General features: G+C 38.3%; 1 protein-coding gene across 1 annotated transcript in view; it reads right to left on the bottom strand.

Moving 5' to 3' along the window:
* Positions 1–14,813: 14,813 nt before the first annotated feature.
* The window catches only part of foxo1a (forkhead box O1 a), a 55,894-nt gene continuing 51,559 nt past the window's right edge, over positions 14,814–19,148 (bottom strand). The window contains exon 4 of the mRNA XM_063016817.1: positions 14,814–19,119. Within this exon, the coding sequence (XP_062872887.1) occupies positions 19,116–19,119 (4 nt within the window). The 3' untranslated portion in view covers positions 14,814–19,115. The remainder of the gene's footprint in view (positions 19,120–19,148) is intronic.

Genomic DNA, 19,148 nt, shown 5'->3' with positions numbered 1-19,148 from the left:
GTGGATGGAAGACGAGTGATATTTGGATGCAATTTAATGCAGTAAATCAATCGCAATCAAGATGTCAGTACAAGTGACTCAAGTGAACCGGATCACATTACTGAGTGACTCAGACTAACCCGAGTCCATAAAATGAACCGAAATTACCACATGTGGTTATGTACATACAGTATGAACACGTTACTATATATTTTGTATAGTCAACATTTTTCCTTATTGTCCCAACTTTTTCCCATCCTGGAGTTGTAGGTAGGGTGACAATGCAATTACTTAGGCTATTATATTATTACTCTAAACTAGCTAACTAAATGATTAGGTAATAAAATGTGTATTTGAGGCCTTTCCCCACTGTACACTAGGGAATACAGTCTTTTAAAAAAATACCCTTTACACCCTAAAAGCACTAGTGCTATTGGTCATCTGCCCGTAAACCTGGCTTCAATCAGGACTCCAGTGTTAGAAGACATCAGGCATCCACCTGTGTGGTTTGTGAAGAGTGACAGGTTTTCCTTGGCAATCCTTCCCAAGAGTGTTCTGATGTGAAAATAGGGTATTATTACAGTTTTGGAAACTTACTGATCTTAAAATGCAAATCGTCCAACTGAAATGTTCTCCTCTTGAACCACCCACAGTTTGTGGTGGAGAAATACACATGCATCATTTTTCTAGACAGGCTCATCACATATCCAGCCGTTGAAAAATGACCTAATTATAAATGGGATTATTTTTAGACGTGTCACACTTAAGAACCATTAACTGATTTATGAACACAGTCATTCGACTTCTTTGTTTGTTATGCTTGTTGCCAGTTAATAAAAAAGGTAAGTGTGTGTGTGAGTGATGTTACCTTGTCATATCCAGAGTTTGCAATATACCTCACAAAGACACATTAGTAGATACGTAGATGAACTGGGTTATCCAGATACATTAGTAAATTTTTTGTGTGTACTTTCAGGTTTTGGAATTTACCTGGGTTTTTGCCTATAAGGTTCCCATTTTTTCTTATGTGAAGCATGAGATAGAAGTGGTACACCGACCAGGCATAACATTATGTCCACTGACCGGTGAAGTGAATAACACTGATTATCTCATCATGCCACCTGTTAGTGGGTGGGATATATTAGGCAGCAAGTGAACATTTTATCCTCAGAGTTAATGTGTTAGAAGTGGGAAAAACGGGCAAGCGTAAGGATTTGAGTGAGTTTGACAAGGGCCAAATTGTGATGGCTAGACGACTGGGTCAGAGCATCTCCAAAACTGCAGCTCTTGTGGGGTGTTCCCGGTCTGCAGCGGGAAGGAACAGTGGTAAACCGGCGACAGGGTCATGGGAGGCCAAGGCTCATTAATGCACTTGGGGAGCAAAGGCTGGCCCGTGTGGTCCGACCCAACTGACGAGCTACTGTAGCTCAAATTGCTGAAGAAGTTAATGCTGGTTCTGATAGAAAGGTGTCAGAATACACAGTGCATCACAGTTTGTTACGTACGGGGCAGCAATAGTGCTGGAATAAGTTCAAGCTTTGAATAATAGACATTTTAGTAAAAAAAAATTTAAATTGTACTTAATTGTGCTCAGTTTGGTGTTCTCTCTGTAGATGTGAGGAACAGTTTATGCATTCTTGATCTTTCTTCTACAGAGTGCTTTAATTTTGTGCATATCTGCATTTGCTGAGTCGTCCTCTTTCTTCCTGCAGATAGTTAAAGATGGCCTGTTTTTTTCTCTCTAAAATCCTTTATTTCTGGCAGGCATTATGCTCTGTGGCATGACATAACACTGTTAATAAAACCCATTTGTGGAGAGCAGGGAGGCCACAAATCAGATGTGCTATGACAGTTTCTGTTGGTAATGAGGTATTTTTTGTAAAGTATTTATTTTTTTTGGTGTATTTAAAATCATTTTTTGTAAGTATAAGTAAAGGGTGACCTGGTAGTACTGCAGATACTATTGATGCTGCATAGCTCTGGAGTTCTGGAGCTGATCCCTATTTGCATGGCGTGTGGAACTGGTTATTGAAGATGAAGGATTAATAAATAAGTAAAAGCAGATAAAATCAAAAGTTTGCAAGTGTGTATTGAACATGCAGCCTTTTGCTACTTTTAATTATTGCTGTAACATTTCTATATTCTTAATGCTATGCACATGGGTGAGACTGTTCATAGTCAACCAAACATTTTATTGCTATGAGCTTTTTATTGCTTGCTTGACTGTGGACAGTGTCTCCATGTTCTAGCAACTTTTTTGGTTGTCATCAGATCTGACGATTCTGATAAATTTTATATTAACAGGTGACAGTTTGGGTTTTCTTTCTGGCCATGGCTAGAGAGTGGCATGGTGGCTCAGTGGGTAGCACTGTCACCTCACAGCAAGAAGGTCCTGGGTTCAATTCTCAGGTGGAGCTGTTCGGGTCTTTTCTGTGTGGTTTGCATGTTCTCCCCATGTCTGCATGGGTTTCCTCCCACAATCTAAAGACATGCAAGTGAGGTGAATTGGAGATACAAAATTGTCCATGACTGTTTGATATTGAACTTGTGAACTGATGAATCTTAAGTAATGAATTCTGTCATGAATGTAACCAAAGTGTGTAAAACATGACGTTAAAATCCTAGTAAATAATAAATAAAAAAAATAAACCATGTCTGGAGACCACAGTTGTGGCTATTTTTTATTGGTGTGGTTAAACCAGGTTTGTTTCTATGGGCACAGAAAAATATGAAAATGTAAATATTTGAGCATTTTCACAAAGCATACGCTAAGCCAAAATTTGTGACAAAATCATGTATGTTATTCAGAAAAATAAAAGAAAATTACAGCAGAAAGTATAGAAATCTCAGACTGTGCCATGATTTACCAGTGTAAGTAAACCTTTGCCTTAGTATAAAAAATTCCAAAAATGTGTCTTTTTACTCATTTCACTTGGCATACTTCATGCACAATTAGCTTCACACAGTATAACAGTAGTTTTATTCATTTCTTTTTTTAAGCAGCAATTTTCAGTTCTTAATGGTTGACCTGATTCAACTCTGACGGGATAACATGCCGACAATTTTCTCCAGCTCTGCCATTCACAACTCCACAGAAAAGTCAACTGAGGACAGGCACTGCTACGCCAGTGTGAGGCAATGCCATGTTTCCTCCAAACTCTAACTACATCTGCTTCTCCTTTTTAAAGCTCCTTTTTGTGGGTTGATGAATTAGCTGGTCATATTCACTTTGTGTGGAGTTTTTGAGATCTGCTATTCCCGAGTCCTTAAATGCCCCCAAACGGCTGTGAAGTACTTGAGCCGCCACAGCACAGCTTAAACAAGCAAGAAATACATCGATATGTTTTTAACAATATAGCTTTAAAAAAAAATTTAATAAAGGCTACGTCATAATGATCAGCTTCATTGGTTTTATTATTTGTAGGTGTGTGTGAGCAAAATAATTTTTACAAATCAATTCTATAAACTACAGACAAACATGAAACTTTCAATTTCAAATAAAAACATTGTAATTTAGAACATTTATTTGCAGAAAATGAAGTTTTGCAATCTGGGGCGCCAGTCCATTGCAGGGCAGACACACGGGCAGACACACAGAAGCAGACACAGACGCACACGCACACGCACACAGACACACACACACACACGCACACACACCCACACACACCTACACACACACACACCTACACCTACACACCTACACACACACCTACACCTACACACACCTACACCTACACACACCTACACACACACACACCTACACCTACACACCTACACCTACACACACACCTACACACCTACACACACACACCTACACACACACACCTACACCTATACACACCTACACCTACACACACACCTACACACCTACACACCTACACACCTACACCTACACACACACACCTACACACCTACACACCTACACCTACACACACACCTACACACACACCTACACACCTACACACACCTACACACACACACCTACACACACACACCTACACACACACACCTACACACACCTACACACACACACACCTACACCTATACACATCTACACACCTACACCTACACACCTACACCTACACACCTACACACCTAGACACCTACACCTACACACCTACACACCTAGACACCTACACACACACCTACACACCTACACACACACCTACACACACACACACACACCTACACACACACACCTACACCTATACACACCTATACACCTACACACCTACACACCTATACACCTACACCTAGACACCTACACACCTACACACCTACACACCTACACACCTACACACACAGAGTAATTTACTGTCTCCAATTAACCTGACTGCATGTTTATGGAGTCCTGTGGCAGGAAACCGAGGGGGGGGGGGTGCTTGAGCCTATCCCACCTTTTCAATGGGCTCAAGGCACTCAGTAACATCCTGGGCCAGTCCGGCAGGGCAGACACACACGCATTCACCTATAGGGCAATTCAGTGTCTCCAATTAACCTGACTGCATGTTTTTGGACTGTGGGAGAAAACCGGAGCTCCCGGAGGAAACCCACGCAGACACGGGAAGAAAATGCAAACTCTGCACAGAAAGGACCCGGACCGCCCTACCTGGGGATCGAACACAGGACCTTCTTTTCAGACCTTAAATAATAGAAAAAAATTATTATAATGAATTTTAAACACTACGATACTAATTACTTGGTTTAATAATGGTTTACTTGGGTAATTTAGTAACTCACGCTGGATAAGACTCTGGGCCAGACATAGCCTATTATGTCTTTATGTAGATCCTTGACTGGGGATTTGAACCCAGAATCCCAGTAGTAGGGTGCTAGCATATTAATTTACTTACCCTGAGAACATTTTGCTAAGCAGGGATATTATGTTATATTCCATTTTTTCCACAGAAATTGGATTTCTAATTCTTAGATTTTTGATTCTGAATAAAGTTTAAATGTGTCCCTAAAAAAAATCCAAACACACACTTGCCAACATCATAAGTAGCCTCCATGGGGATCTGGGCCCTCCTTCACTGCCTTCCTTTTTTTCTTTTCATCTCTGTGTTCACCCCTTCTGTCAACACACCGTTTAAAGGGAACATTGGACCACACGGCTGCACAAAATACTTGTTAGGACGGTTGGTGAATGCCAGCTCTTAGTCTGGGTTTAGCTTTTCCACCTGTGCTTTCCCAGCTGCAGCAAGACCTTAGCTGAACTGCTCTGAGGTTTAAGCCATTTCAGGCTATTTCACCTTCTTTTGAAGGATCTAAAAGTATTTGGAGTTGTTTCATAGCCACTTTAAGGGTTTAGGACTCCTGGCAGTGTGTTAGCAAGGCAGCCTGAGATCCTTCCAACTATGAGGCTCCAGCTGAATGCCAAAGCCATCACAAAAACTTTATACACAGACTAAGCAAGAGAGAAGTGCCAAACCTGCACATAGTTTCTCCTTGCTGCTTTTACATTCTATCAGAAATTAAAACTTTGCATTGTTGCAGCTTTTCTCTTGATTTTGTGCAGTCTGGCTTTGATGACCACAGCTACTGATTTCTTAATGTTAGAAAGTCAAAAGAACACCGGGGTGGCTTGGACAGGGTTCTTTATGTATACACAGTTGTTTTAGCATATGTGTGTGAAATCATACAGTGCATTTATACATATACAGTATATACAGCCATAACATTAAAACCACCTTCTTGTTTCTACACTCACTGTCCATTTTATCAGCTCCACTTACCATATAGAAGCACTTTGTAGTTCTATAATTACTGACTGTAGTCTATTTATTTCTCTACTTTGTTAGCCCTCTTTCATGCTGTTCTTCAATGGTCAGGACCCCCACAGGATCACCACTGAGTAGGTATTATTTAGGTGGTGGATGATTCTCAGTACTGCAGTGACACTGACATTGTGGTGGTGTTAGTGTGGGATGTGCTGGTATGAGTGGATAAGACACAGCAGCGCTGCTGGAGTTTTTAAACACCTCAGTGTCACTGCTGGACTGAGAATAGCTACACAATAACAATAACTTTACATCTACAAGGTGGACCAGCTAGGTAGGAGTGTCTAATAGAGTGGACAGTGAGTGGACATGGTATTTAAAAACTCCAGCAGCATTGCTGTGTCTTATCCATTCATACCAGCACAACACACACTAACACACCACCACCATGTCAGTGTCACTGCAGTGATGAGAATGATCCACCACCTAAATAATAACTACTCTGTAGTGGTCCTGGGAGAGTCCTGACCATTGAAGAACAGCATGAAAGGGGGCTAACAAAGCATGCAAAGAAACAGATGGACTACAGTCAGTAATTGTAGAACTACAAAGTGCTCCTATATGGTTAGTGGAGCTATATATATATATATATATATATATATATATATATATATATATACACCGATTAGCCATAACATTAAAACCACCTCCATGTTTCTACACTCACTATATATATATATTTTTCAGCATTTAGCAGACGCTTTTATCCAAAGCGACTTACACAATGAGTGGAACATGATGAGCAATTTAGGGTTAAGGGCCTTGCTCAGGGACCCAACAGTGGCAACTTGGTGGTGGCGGGGCTTGAACCGGCAACCTTCTGTTTACTAGTCCAGTACCTTAACCACTGAGCTATCACTGGTAAATATACAATATACAGTGTATCACAAAAGTGAGTACACCCCTCACATTTCTGCAGATATTTAAGTATATCTTTTCATGGGACAACACTGACAAAATGACACTTTGACACAATGAAAAGTAGTCTGTGTGCAGCTTATATAACAGTGTAAATTTATTCTTCCCTCAAAATAACTCAATATACAGCCATTAATGTCTAAACCACCGGCAACAAAAGTGAGTACACCCCTAAGAGACTACACCCCTAAATGTCCAAATTGAGCACTGCTTGTCATTTTCCCTCCAAAATGTCATGTGATTTGTTAGTGTTACTAGGTCTCAGGTGTGCATAGGGAGCAGGTGTGTTCAATTTAGTAGTACAGCTCTCACACTCTCTCATACTGGTCACTGAAAGTTCCAACATGGCACCTCATGGCAAAGAACTCTCTGAGGATCTTAAAAGACGAATTGTTGCGCTACATGAAGATGGCCAAGGCTACAAGAACATTGCCAACACCCTGAAACTGAGCTGCAGCACAGTGGCCAAGATCATCCAGCGTTTTAAAAGAGCAGGGTCCACTCAGAACAGACCTCGCGTTGGTCGTCCAAAGAAGCTGAGTGCACGTGCTCAGCGTCACATCCAACTGCTGTCTTTGAAAGATAGGCGCAGGAGTGCTGTCAGCATTGCTGCAGAGATTGAAAAGGTCGGGGGTCAGCCTGTCAGTGCTCAGACCATACGCCGCACACTACATCAAATTGGTCTGCATGGCTGTCACCCCAGAAGGAAGCCTCTTCTGAAGTCTCTACACAAGAAAGTCCGCAAACAGTTTGCTGAAGACATGTCAACAAAGGACATGGATTACTGGAACCATGTCCTATGGTCTGATGAGACCAAGATTAATTTGTTTGGTTCAGATGGTCTCAAGCATGTGTGGCAGCAATCAGGTGAGGAGTACAAAGATAAGTGTGTCATGCCTACAGTCAAGCATGGTGGTGGGAATGCCATGGTCTGGGGCTGCATGAGTGCAGCAGGTGTTGGGGAGTTACATTCCATTGAGGGACACATGAACTCCAATATGTACTGTGAAATACTGAAGCAGAGCATGATCCCCTCCCTCCGGAAACTGGGTCGCAGGGCAGTGTTCCAGCATGATAATGACCCCAAACACACCTCTAAGACGACCACTGCTTTATTGAAGAGGCTGAGGGTAAAGGTGATGGACTGGCCAAGCATGTCTCCAGACCTAAACCCAATAGAACATCTTTGGGGCATCCTCAAGCGGAAGGTGGAGGAGCGCAAAGTCTCGAATATCCGCCAGCTCCGTGATGTCGTCATGGAGGAGTGGAAAAGCATTCCAGTGGCAACCTGTGAAGCTCTGGTAAACTCCATGCCCAGGAGAGTTAAGGCAGTTCTGGGAAATAATGGTGGCCACACAAAATATTGACACTTCAGGAACTTTCACTAAGGGGTGTACTCACTTTTGTTGCCGGTGGTTTAGACATTAATGGCTGTATATTGAGTTATTTTGAGGGAAGAATAAATTTACACTGTTATATAAGCTGCACACAGACTACTTTTCATTGTGTCAAAGTGTCATTTTGTCAGTGTTGTCCCATGAAAAGATATACTTAAATATCTGCAGAAATGTGAGGGGTGTACTCACTTTTGTGATACACTGTATATGTATATTTATTTCATTGTCTTATATTGCACATCTTCAATATAGTACACTAACAGTACACTAGTTATTCTTTGTTAATTTAAAAACTGTGTACAATCTCAAATGAAAAAATGGTACCATTTTCTAAAATAAATGTTAAGTTCAAAACTATATATACTCCTTGTAATTGTGAGACTAGCTACGAATTCAAATCACTTGATCTGTCGCTCCACAGATCAGTCAGCACATGTAGGACGTCAGGGGATCAGCTGTTTTTAACTACTTCACATGGATAAATAGGCCATCTTTTGTGAAAGCTATCAATAAGGTAAAGACTGTCCACAGAACAGATCAAAGAGACTTTCAAAGCAATCAAGGATGAAGCACATATACAAGATCATCTCAAACACACTGATAATACCACAGATCTCCATTTAGTGGGAAAAAGTGTGGTGTTAAAGTGTGGTTGCCTTATGTTATGCAGATGCTTTTTAGCAGAAGGGACTGCAGTCTGGTCTAGATTTATGATATAATTATAGTGAACAGAACAGAAAGATCTTGGATTAAACACTTTTCCTCTTGGTCTGAATGCCTAATCTGTGTAATTTTCAGCCAAATTGATTCAAATCCCCAATTATTTCTTTGGGGAAAACAGGATTGGAGCTAGAAATCTAGAAATGTTCTTGATCCTCACATTAACTCTTCACATTTTATGGGCAACAAATAATCTGATTCATTTAATTAGGGTTGTTGTAATTGTTGCATTCTGGTGCATAGAACGAGTTGTGTAACTGAGTAAAAACTGATTAATATGGTAAGGGCTGGAATGAAAAGGCAGAATTTAGAAAGCCATATACTGTGTAATTTGAGGTAAATGTACAGTATTATGAGGAAAAAGAGTTTCTGTAGAGGGTATATAATATACAGTAGACCCTTGATTTACGAACGGTTTACCATACGAACATTTCGGGTTACAAAAGATCTTTTTCAACTTAATGTACAAACAAATTTCAGATTACGAACAAAAAATTCGCGAAACACGTGACGTCATGAACAAGTTGACTCCAACCGTCTCTCTCTCTCTCTCTCTCTCTCTCTCTCTCTCTCTCTCTCTCTCTCTCTCTCTCTCTATATATATATATATATATATATATATATATATATATATATATATATATACAGTATATACATATATATACATATATATATACATATATATATACATGTGTATATACAGTGTATCACAAAAGTGAGTACACCCCTCACATTTCTGCAGATATTTAAGTATATCTTTTCATGGGACAACACTGACAAAATGACACTTTGACACAATGAAAAGTAGTCTGTGTGCAGCTTATATAACAGTGTAAATTTATTCTTCCCTCAAAATAACTCAATATACAGCCATTAATGTCTAAACCACCGGCAACAAAAGTGAGTACACCCCTAAGAGACTACACCCCTAAATGTCCAAATTGAGCACTGCTTGTCATTTTCCCTCCAAAATGTCATGTGATTTGTTAGTGTTACTAGGTCTCAGGTGTGCATAGGGAGCAGGTGTGTTCAATTTAGTAGTACAGCTCTCACACTCTCTCATACTGGTCACTGAAAGTTCCAACATGGCACCTCATGGCAAAGAACTCTCAGAGGATCTTAAAAGACGAATTGTTGCGCTACATGAAGATGGCCAAGGCTACAAGAAGATTGCCAACACCCTGAAACTGAGCTGCAGCACAGTGGCCAAGATCATCCAGCGTTTTAAAAGAGCAGGGTCCACTCAGAACAGACCTCGCGTTGGTCATCCAAAGAAGCTGAGTGCACGTGCTCGGCGTCACATCCAACTGCTGTCTTTGAAAGATAGGCGCAGGAGTGCTGTCAGCATTGCTGCAGAGATTGAAAAGGTCGGGGGTCAGCCCGTCAGTGCTCAGACCATACGCCGCACACTACATCAAATTGGTCTGCATGGCTGTCACCCCAGAAGGAAGCTTCTTCTGAAGTCTCTACACAAGAAAGCCCGCAAACAGTTTGCTGAAGACATGTCAACAAAGGACATGGATTACTGGAACCATGTCCTATGGTCTGATGAGACCAAGATTAATTTGTTTGGTTCAGATGGTCTCAAGCATGTGTGGCGGCAATCAGGTGAGGAGTACAAAGATAAGTGTGTCATGCCTACAGTCAAGCATGGTGGTGGGAATGCCATGCTCTGGGGCTGCATGAGTGCAGCAGGTGTTGGGGAGTTACATTTCATTGAGGGACACATGAACTCCAATATGTACTGTGAAATACTGAAGCAGAGCATGATCCCCTCCATCCGGAAACTGGGTCGCAGGGCAGTGTTCCAGCATGATAATGACCCCAAACACACCTCTAAGACGACCACTGCTTTATTGAAGAGGCTGAGGGTAAAGGTGATGGACTGGCCAAGCATGTCTCCAGACCTAAACCCAATAGAACATCTTTGGGGCATCCTCAAGCGGAAGGTGGAGGAGCGCAAAGTCTCGAATATCCGCCAGCTCCGTGATGTCGTCATGGAGGAGTGGAAAAGCATTCCAGTGGCAACCTGTGAAGCTCTGGTAAACTCCATGCCCAGGAGAGTTAAGGCAGTTCTGGGAAATAATGGTGGCCACACAAAATATTGACACTTCAGGAACTTTCACTAAGGGGTGTACTCACTTTTGTTGCCAGTGGTTTAGACATTAATGGCTGTATATTGAGTTATTTTGAGGGAAGAATAAATTTACACTGTTATATAAGCTGCACACAGACTACTTTTCATTGTGTCAAAGTGTCATTTTGTCAGTGTTGTCCCATGAAAAGATATACTTAAATATCTGCAGAAATGTGAGGGGTGTACTCACTTTTGTGATACACTGTATATATATATATATACATATATATATATATATATACATGTATATATATATATATATACATATATATACATATATATACATATATATATATATACAGTATATACATACATACATACATGTGTATATATGTGTGTATATATACATATATACAGTGAGCAAACATGCAGACAGTGTTTTTCCAGTGTTTTCTTTATATTTTGTAAAATTCAATATTAAAAAAGAAGGTGCAGAGGAAGTGTAGTGTTGAGAAAATAAAAAAATCACTTTGTTGTGTTATAATTACTCCTGCCAGTAGCTGTCACTGTGTATCAGACAGCGGGGACAGTGAGTGAGAGAGAAGAAGGAATTCGGCTTAGTTAAGTATTCTTTCTTTTGTGCAATTATACCTACAAAATACAACACTATTGAAATAATTGTTTCTGGTAGATACATTTTATATAAAAAAAGAAGGAAATGTATTATGGTGTATAGTAAAGCACACGTACTGTACTGAAATGTGGTGTGTGTTTTATGTACAGTACTACTGTGTTGTTGTTTAATATTGTTTATTACAGGAATGTCTATTCTATAATTTAAGATTTAACGGAAAATATACTTGTATTTATAACAAAAATGACCATTTAAGACATTAGAAAGGTTAGGTAAGGGGGTGGTTTGGGAGGTCTGGCACGGATTAATTCTATTTACATTATTTCTTATGGGAAAAATAGGTTTAACTAACAAACATTTTGACTTAAGAACATAACTTCGTAAGTCAAGGGTCTACTGTATATATTGTAGATAATATATACTGTATATCTAAGGTATCTAAGTAAATTCTACCAGTCTAAGCATAAAAAACAAATTATGTACACACACACACACACACACACACAATGCATCAAAGCATTAGTCTATTTCTATTTAACATCACTGAGACTGGTGATACTTTGTTTGAGCTGAAACCCATGACCTCAGATGAACTCATTGTTCCTTTAATGCAAAAACAGTGCGGCCGCTGTTCTGACAATGTTAAAAGGACGTGACATAAAGGCATGCTTTTGATCAGTCTGAGATTTAAAAACTATTTAAAATAGCAATTCAAAACTTTAGTATAGAGTATATTCCACATAACCTCCTTTCCTGAAACTCCTGGAAGTCATCTTGAGCTCACCCCACAGGTTTTTTTGTTGTTGTTTGTTTAAGGTCAGAGGACTGGACTGGCTAAAAGCTTAATTGTATTAATTAAAGCAATTTTGTGTTCCAGTTTTGGGACACATTGTGAAATATTTGAAATGTGTAAATGTGTATAAAAATTCACACTTTGTCCAACCTTTTTTTAGTGTGTTGTATGCCTCAAAATTCAAAATGTTTATATTTACAGCCAAAATATTAAGTCAGTTCTTTGCATCAGTTACATATACTGTTGGTTCAAGAAAATGACCAAATTGCAGATTTTTTTTTAATTTTTTTAATTTTTATTTTTTTAATTGTTTTTATTACATTTACATTTTACATTTTCAGCATTTAGCAGACGCTTTTATCCAAAGCGACTTACACAATGAGCGAAACACAATGAGCAATTGAGGGTTAAGGGCCTTGCTCAGGGACCCAACAGTGGCAACTTGGTGGTGGCGGGACTTGAACCGGCAACCTTCTGTTTACTAGTCCAGTACCTTAACCACTGAGCTATCACTGGCCATTATTACAAAATGGAAATAGGATTTGTTTAGCAAACTATAAATGGAAGGCACGGTGGCTAAGTGGGTAGCACTGTTCCCTCACAGCAAGTGGTCCTGGGTTCGATCCCCAGGTGGGGTGGTCCGGGTCCTTTCTGTGTAGAGTTTGCATGTTCTCCCTGTGTCCGTGTGGGTTTCCTCTAGGTACTCCGGTTTCCTTCCACAGTCCAAAGATATGCAAGTGAGGTGAATAGGAGTAAGAAAATTGTCCATAACTGTGTTTGATATAACCTTGTGAACTTATGAATCTTGTGTAATGAGTAACCACCGTTTCTCATTACATGAATGTAACCAAAGTGTAACACATGACGTTAAAATCCTAATAAATAAATCATATATATACAGTATATATCAACTATAAATGTCTATATTTGATAATAAGTATTAATATTAGACTGATATTTGATATCAAATTGAATTTACAAAGTTTTGGACTTAATCTGTTAAAAATATGTGAAATGCCCATTTAGTCAAAAGAGCATTTTTAAGTTCAGGCAGTGATGTAGAACAAGAAGGCCTGGTGTTTAATGAGGTTGGTTAAGGTCAGAGCCAGGCCACTGGGGTTCCTTTACACAAAACTAGTCAAATCCTGTCTTTATGAATTTCGCTTTATGCACAGAGGCAGTTATAATGGAGCAGGAAAGGACTTTCTTAAACTGCTGCCACAAAGTGAAAAACATCATTAATTTTATACACCTGCTGGCAGTGGGTAATGGACAGAAATAATTAGGAGGGGTTGATACTTTTGGTTGTACAGTGTATATTAAGCTGTAAATGTATGTCATTTGAAATCAGGTGACAAATAATCCAACTTCACATGGAGTGGAAACTGGCTTTAATAATTATACTATTTTTCTGTTTGTTTATAAAAGTTGGTTGCAATAAGTGGGCTCGAATGACTGATATCTTTGACAGACCAACATCTGTCCTAACACTAGCATCTTCTTTACATGAAGCTACGCTTGTGCAAATATACACTGATCAGCCATAACATTAAGACCACCTCCTTGTTTCTACACTCACTGTCCATTTTATCAGCTCCACTTACCATGTAGAAGCACTTTGTAGTTCTACAATTACTGACTGTAGTCCATCTGTTTCTCTACATATCTTTTTAGCCTGCTCTTACCCTGTTCTTCAATGGTCAGGACCCCCACAGGACCACCACAGAGCAGGTATTATTTAGGTAGTGGATGATTCTCAGCACTGCACTGACACTGACATGGTGGTGGTGTGTTAGTGTGTGTTGTGCTGGTATGAGTGGATCAGACACAGCAGTGCTGCTGGAGTTTTTAAATACCATGTCCACTCAATTAGACACTTAGTTGGTCCACCTTGTAGATGTAAAGTCAGAGACGATCACTCATCTATTGCTGCTGTTTGAGTTGGTCATCTTCTAGACCTTCATCAGTGGTTACAGGGCGCTGCCTATGAGGTGCTGTTGGCTGGATATATTTGGTTGGTGGACTATTCTCAGTCCAGCAGTGACAGTGAGGTGGTTAAAAACTCCATCAGCGTTGCTGTGTCTTATCCACTCATACCAGCACAACACACACTAACACACCACCACCATGTCAGTGTCACTGCAGTACTGAGAATGATCCACCACCCAAATAATACCTGCTCTGTAGGTGGTCCTGGGAGAGTTCTGACCCTTGAAGAACAGCATGAAAGGGGGCTACGAAAGCATGCAGAAAAACAGATGGATTACAGTCAGTAATTGTAGAACTACAAAGTGCTTCTATATGGTCAGTGAAGCTGATAAAATGGACAGTGAGTGTAGAAACAAGGAGGTGGTTTTAATGTTATGGCTGATCAGTGTAGAGCAGCCACTGTTGTGACAATGTCAGTAGGGAAATGACATGCTCCCAATTCAGTATAAAAAATATGATGTTATCCTTTCAGTGGATATACAGTAATAAACTGCTTGTTGCAAAATAAAACAAGAGAAGCGCTGCATTGTTCTTGGTTTAAGATCATTTATGTACACATATGGCTTCATACAGCAGCAACATAGTCTGGTTGATGTATAGAAATACAAGCACATCGGGCGACAGCACAGAAGTAAATCAGAGATATATATATATATATATATGGATTCACACTGTACAAATGGTTTGGATAAGAGACAGTTGCTTACTGAGAACAATCTGAAAATAAATCAGAAAGACATTTCAGCAATGATCTCCAACAATGTTTTTTTTCCTTTTATATAGATTTTTTGTTTAATTTGTACATACACTGATTGCACATTAAGAAATAGAATTTAATTGTGAATTTCTCTGTACATAAGTTAAGAAATGTAACAGTTTGTTTCAAAATAGGTCACATCTTCACTGCTTTGTTTTTTTTTTTGTATTTTTATGAAAGTGCAATGTCTAAATGTATAGATTCTCTTTTATCAAAATTGGTCCAAACCTTAATCTGAATAAACACATGACTGATTTTGTTTTACTTAAAAAACAATTTTTACGTTTTTTATATATGTTTAATTTACAAACTGCTGCAAAATACAAGAATAAGTTTACAAAAAAAAGCTTTTCGTGTAAAAGCTCATCTACTGTCTAAATACTTCATATTTTCTCATATAATAATTTCTCCAATATCCCATAGTACATGAAATAAACAGTAAAACAAACCAAAATAACCAAAAATGCAGTACAAGAATGCATAGGTAGCGCAAGGCTAAATTAACAAAGCATATATAATACAGATCAGCTCGTCCATATGTAAAATATTTTCATGTTTATGTTTTAATATTAGTAAAATCTTTCATGTTACAGTTTATATTATATTTACAATGAGTGGCCTGCACAAGATTTATATTTTACTGGTTAATTAATAATGTTCTCTAATAGACATGGCAGGTTGTTATTATTAGTATTATACATTTTTTATTTTTTTATTTTAGTTACCTGCCAGTGTATATACCGCACTAAACACATGTAAATGCCATTTTTTTTTAAATAAGTATTTTCTTTATCAATTCGACTTATTAAAGGATATTAAAGAAAAAGCTGCTGCATAGCACTTTGATTATGTAAATACTTTCACATGACAATGAAACTGCTGCAAGTGTGTGCTCAAATATAAATCAATATTCAAAAAAAGCAGAATTCAGCCAGCAGGACAGATTCAAGTCTTACAATTATGTACGAATTAATTATTCAGCAATACAATGCACATGAAGTTTAAGAATAAGCTTAGATCTAACTGCTCAGGTCCTCGTTTATTTCTGAAAGACTAAAAACCGTGCTGAAGTAAAGATTACCCTGTCCTCGTACAACCAGGTTGAAATATTACCTTGTTAATGTCAAAATAAAGCCAAGTGTGCAACAAGTAACCACACACTTTGTTGAATTTTTAATAATTATAATTAAATGGGTGATGTGGGCTTGATTTTCTATAGTATTTCAGTTCAGATTTAAATTATATGCCAGGATTGTACAATTTACTCATGCCAGGAGTTTCAGGGGATTTATAGAGTAATTTAATAAAATTAAAAAAAAAGAAATAATAGATAAAAGAATAAATAAAATGTCTTAATTAAATTTATCTTTAATTTGTAATTAATTTATTTATAAACTATTTATTATTTATTTATTAGTTAATACATGTTATTAATTTAGCCTACTGATTAGGCTATTTAGTAGAAAACTGTGATTGTGACTGTCAAATTAGTTGCATCAGGTTTAATACATGCAGTTCCATGATTGACACATTCAGTAGTTCTCCAGATGTGCATTTCAGCCCACCTGTTTTTCACATTTCCTCTCCCATACACAGTTTAGACAGACCAACGCTTAAATACTTAAAGCATACTAATATACCAACTAGCTACACCAACAGTTTAAAGCATTAAAACAACAACAACGTTTATTTATTGGCTACTTTTCCTTTATGTTGGCCGTTTATATTTGAATTACATGCACTAACTGGTTGAGAAATAATACTGAAACTGTGCACATCTGATGATGCTGGTATGAAGTACAGCAAGGATACTGTAGTTATAAAGCTGTCTCACACAGAGCTTTAATTCTGCTGTATGAGTATTTTTTTTAAATAAACTCTGCTTATGAAGCAATCACTCAAAAATAGTACTCTATGCATTTAATCCCTTTTATTGAATAAAAATTGAGCTTTTATGCTTTAAAAACTAATTTTTTGTAAATATGATATATAAATAATTCATTTTTTAATAACCTACCCTTCTTTTCTGCTTTTTGTCAGTGTTGGTTGCAAGATCCAAACTATGTACTTATTCTACCAAACTATGTACTTATTCTACCAAACTATGCTTGCTATTTTGCAATCTAGATCCTTTAGTATGGTACTATGTTTTAAGACTTTTAATATACAAAAACAACTTTCCAGTCTATATATGGCTGTGGCAAAAGAACACATCTGTTTTATAATGGTTGTACGAGGTCTGTAAGAAGTGTACATAACATGGAATCTTTTTCTTTAACGGCTTATGTTTACACAGAGAACACAGAGAACAGAGCAAGAAGGACGAAGAGAAGGGAAATTAAGCAAAAAAAAAAAAAAAGAAAGAAAGCAAATAAGAAGAAAATGAGCTGCTCTTTAGACAAAATCGGATTTAAGATGTCCTTCTCAAAATTCTAATCAAACGGCAGCACTGGTTTAAACATCAGTAACATTGACGTACATCAGTAAACATTGACGTACATCACAAGGCCTGAAAAATACAACAGGTTTGTGATAATCAATGACATGAATCAATCACTTCTCTCTTCCTTCAGGCTAATAAATAAATACGTTTCTCTATACGTTCTTAAAGTCAGAGCTCTGTGGCTTGTTTAACCACATAGACAGCGGTTAATTTACACTGGCGAGAATCCATCTAAATTGCAATTCATAATTACATAATCAGCTATTAGGATAAGACTCTTGTGTTAGAGATCTGTGAGAAATGTTGAAGGATGTCCAATGGTTTTCAAATTTTCAAATTTCCTACCTTAAGTAGCAGCCCGTAATAAGTGAATTTGTAAAAGTAAAACAGAAATGGATATTGTGGTACACTGTTTAGACTGTTAAGTGTAGGCTATTTACAGAGGATTATAAAGTCCTATATAAGAGAGCTTTCAGGCTAGGAATACCTGAAGAAACTTTGAATAATGGATGGACATGTCCTTGAAGGACCACAAACACTGTTGAAATGCATTGTACAAGCTTAATCTAACTGCAGCTAAAGCCAACCAAACACAATAAAACAAAAACAGCATCTTGAAAGTATCAGTTATATCAGTTACTTCTGCCATATATATTTATCATCTATTTACAAGAAATGTGGAAACAGATACATAGTCTGACTGAGAATCACCCTTCCGAGTAAGAATGAGTCGACCGAAACGTCAAGTGTCGGATTTGTTTCTTTTAAATTTATAAAATACATCAAATCCGCTGCCTTGATCAATGGATTCTTTGTGTAAACGATTTGTACATGAAAAAACAAAAGCACAGAAAGTGTTATAATGCATGTAACACAGTCCAGATAGGCAGAGTTTCCCTAACTTCTTTCAGGTCCTGTAGTAAAGGACCTTCTCCAGTTAAAACTATGTATACTCGATTTATATCTCACTTTAGGATCCAGTTTTCTTTCCCAGTAAGGCCAGCCGTGAAATAAACATGGTATTTAGCACTACATTTAGACATTAGAAAGCACAGCAGGTTTTACTCCAATAGCAAAGTCAAGTCAAGAAAAGAGATGCATTTAAAGGGCTTTGAGAACAATTCTGATTATAATGAAAATAATAGTTGCATTGATTGATGTCACAGTGTAAATTTAACAGAGAATTTGATTTGATTGTACTGATACTCGTGACAATAACATTAATGCATACTTGCATGCGTACTGTATGTGTCCGCTGCATCTGATCAACGGTCCTCTAACGGACCGTTCTATTTTTGCCCTGATTTGATTTTGCCACTGGTTCTCTACAGCGAGAAGGCAGCACATAAAGCACATCTGATTTGGCTAAGGAGCACAGGCACCTGGTTTGGCACTTGGTTTAAAGATCGGCTCGAAGGCGAAACACAAAACAAAGCAGGAGCTTTCTCAGTCAGCTCCTTTCTAAATAAGTGTCCTTGGCAGAATGCAGTCATGTCACAGCCATGGCTGAACGGGAGGTGAAGCAGAGGGGAACGTCCATGATGAGAAGTGAAAGAAGAAAGCATTGCTTCAGAAAAGCAAGGTTGGCCTTTGGGCTTCTAGTCTCCAGGTTAAGAGGCAGGATGTTTTTATCTGGAAAAGAGAGGGAAAACGCACTGTGA

This window comes from Trichomycterus rosablanca, chromosome 20, assembly GCF_030014385.1.
Source record: "Trichomycterus rosablanca isolate fTriRos1 chromosome 20, fTriRos1.hap1, whole genome shotgun sequence".
Taxonomy (NCBI): Eukaryota; Metazoa; Chordata; class Actinopteri; order Siluriformes; family Trichomycteridae; genus Trichomycterus; species Trichomycterus rosablanca.
Note: the sequence above shows the minus strand (reverse complement) of the source record. Positions and strands in the feature narration are given on the sequence as shown.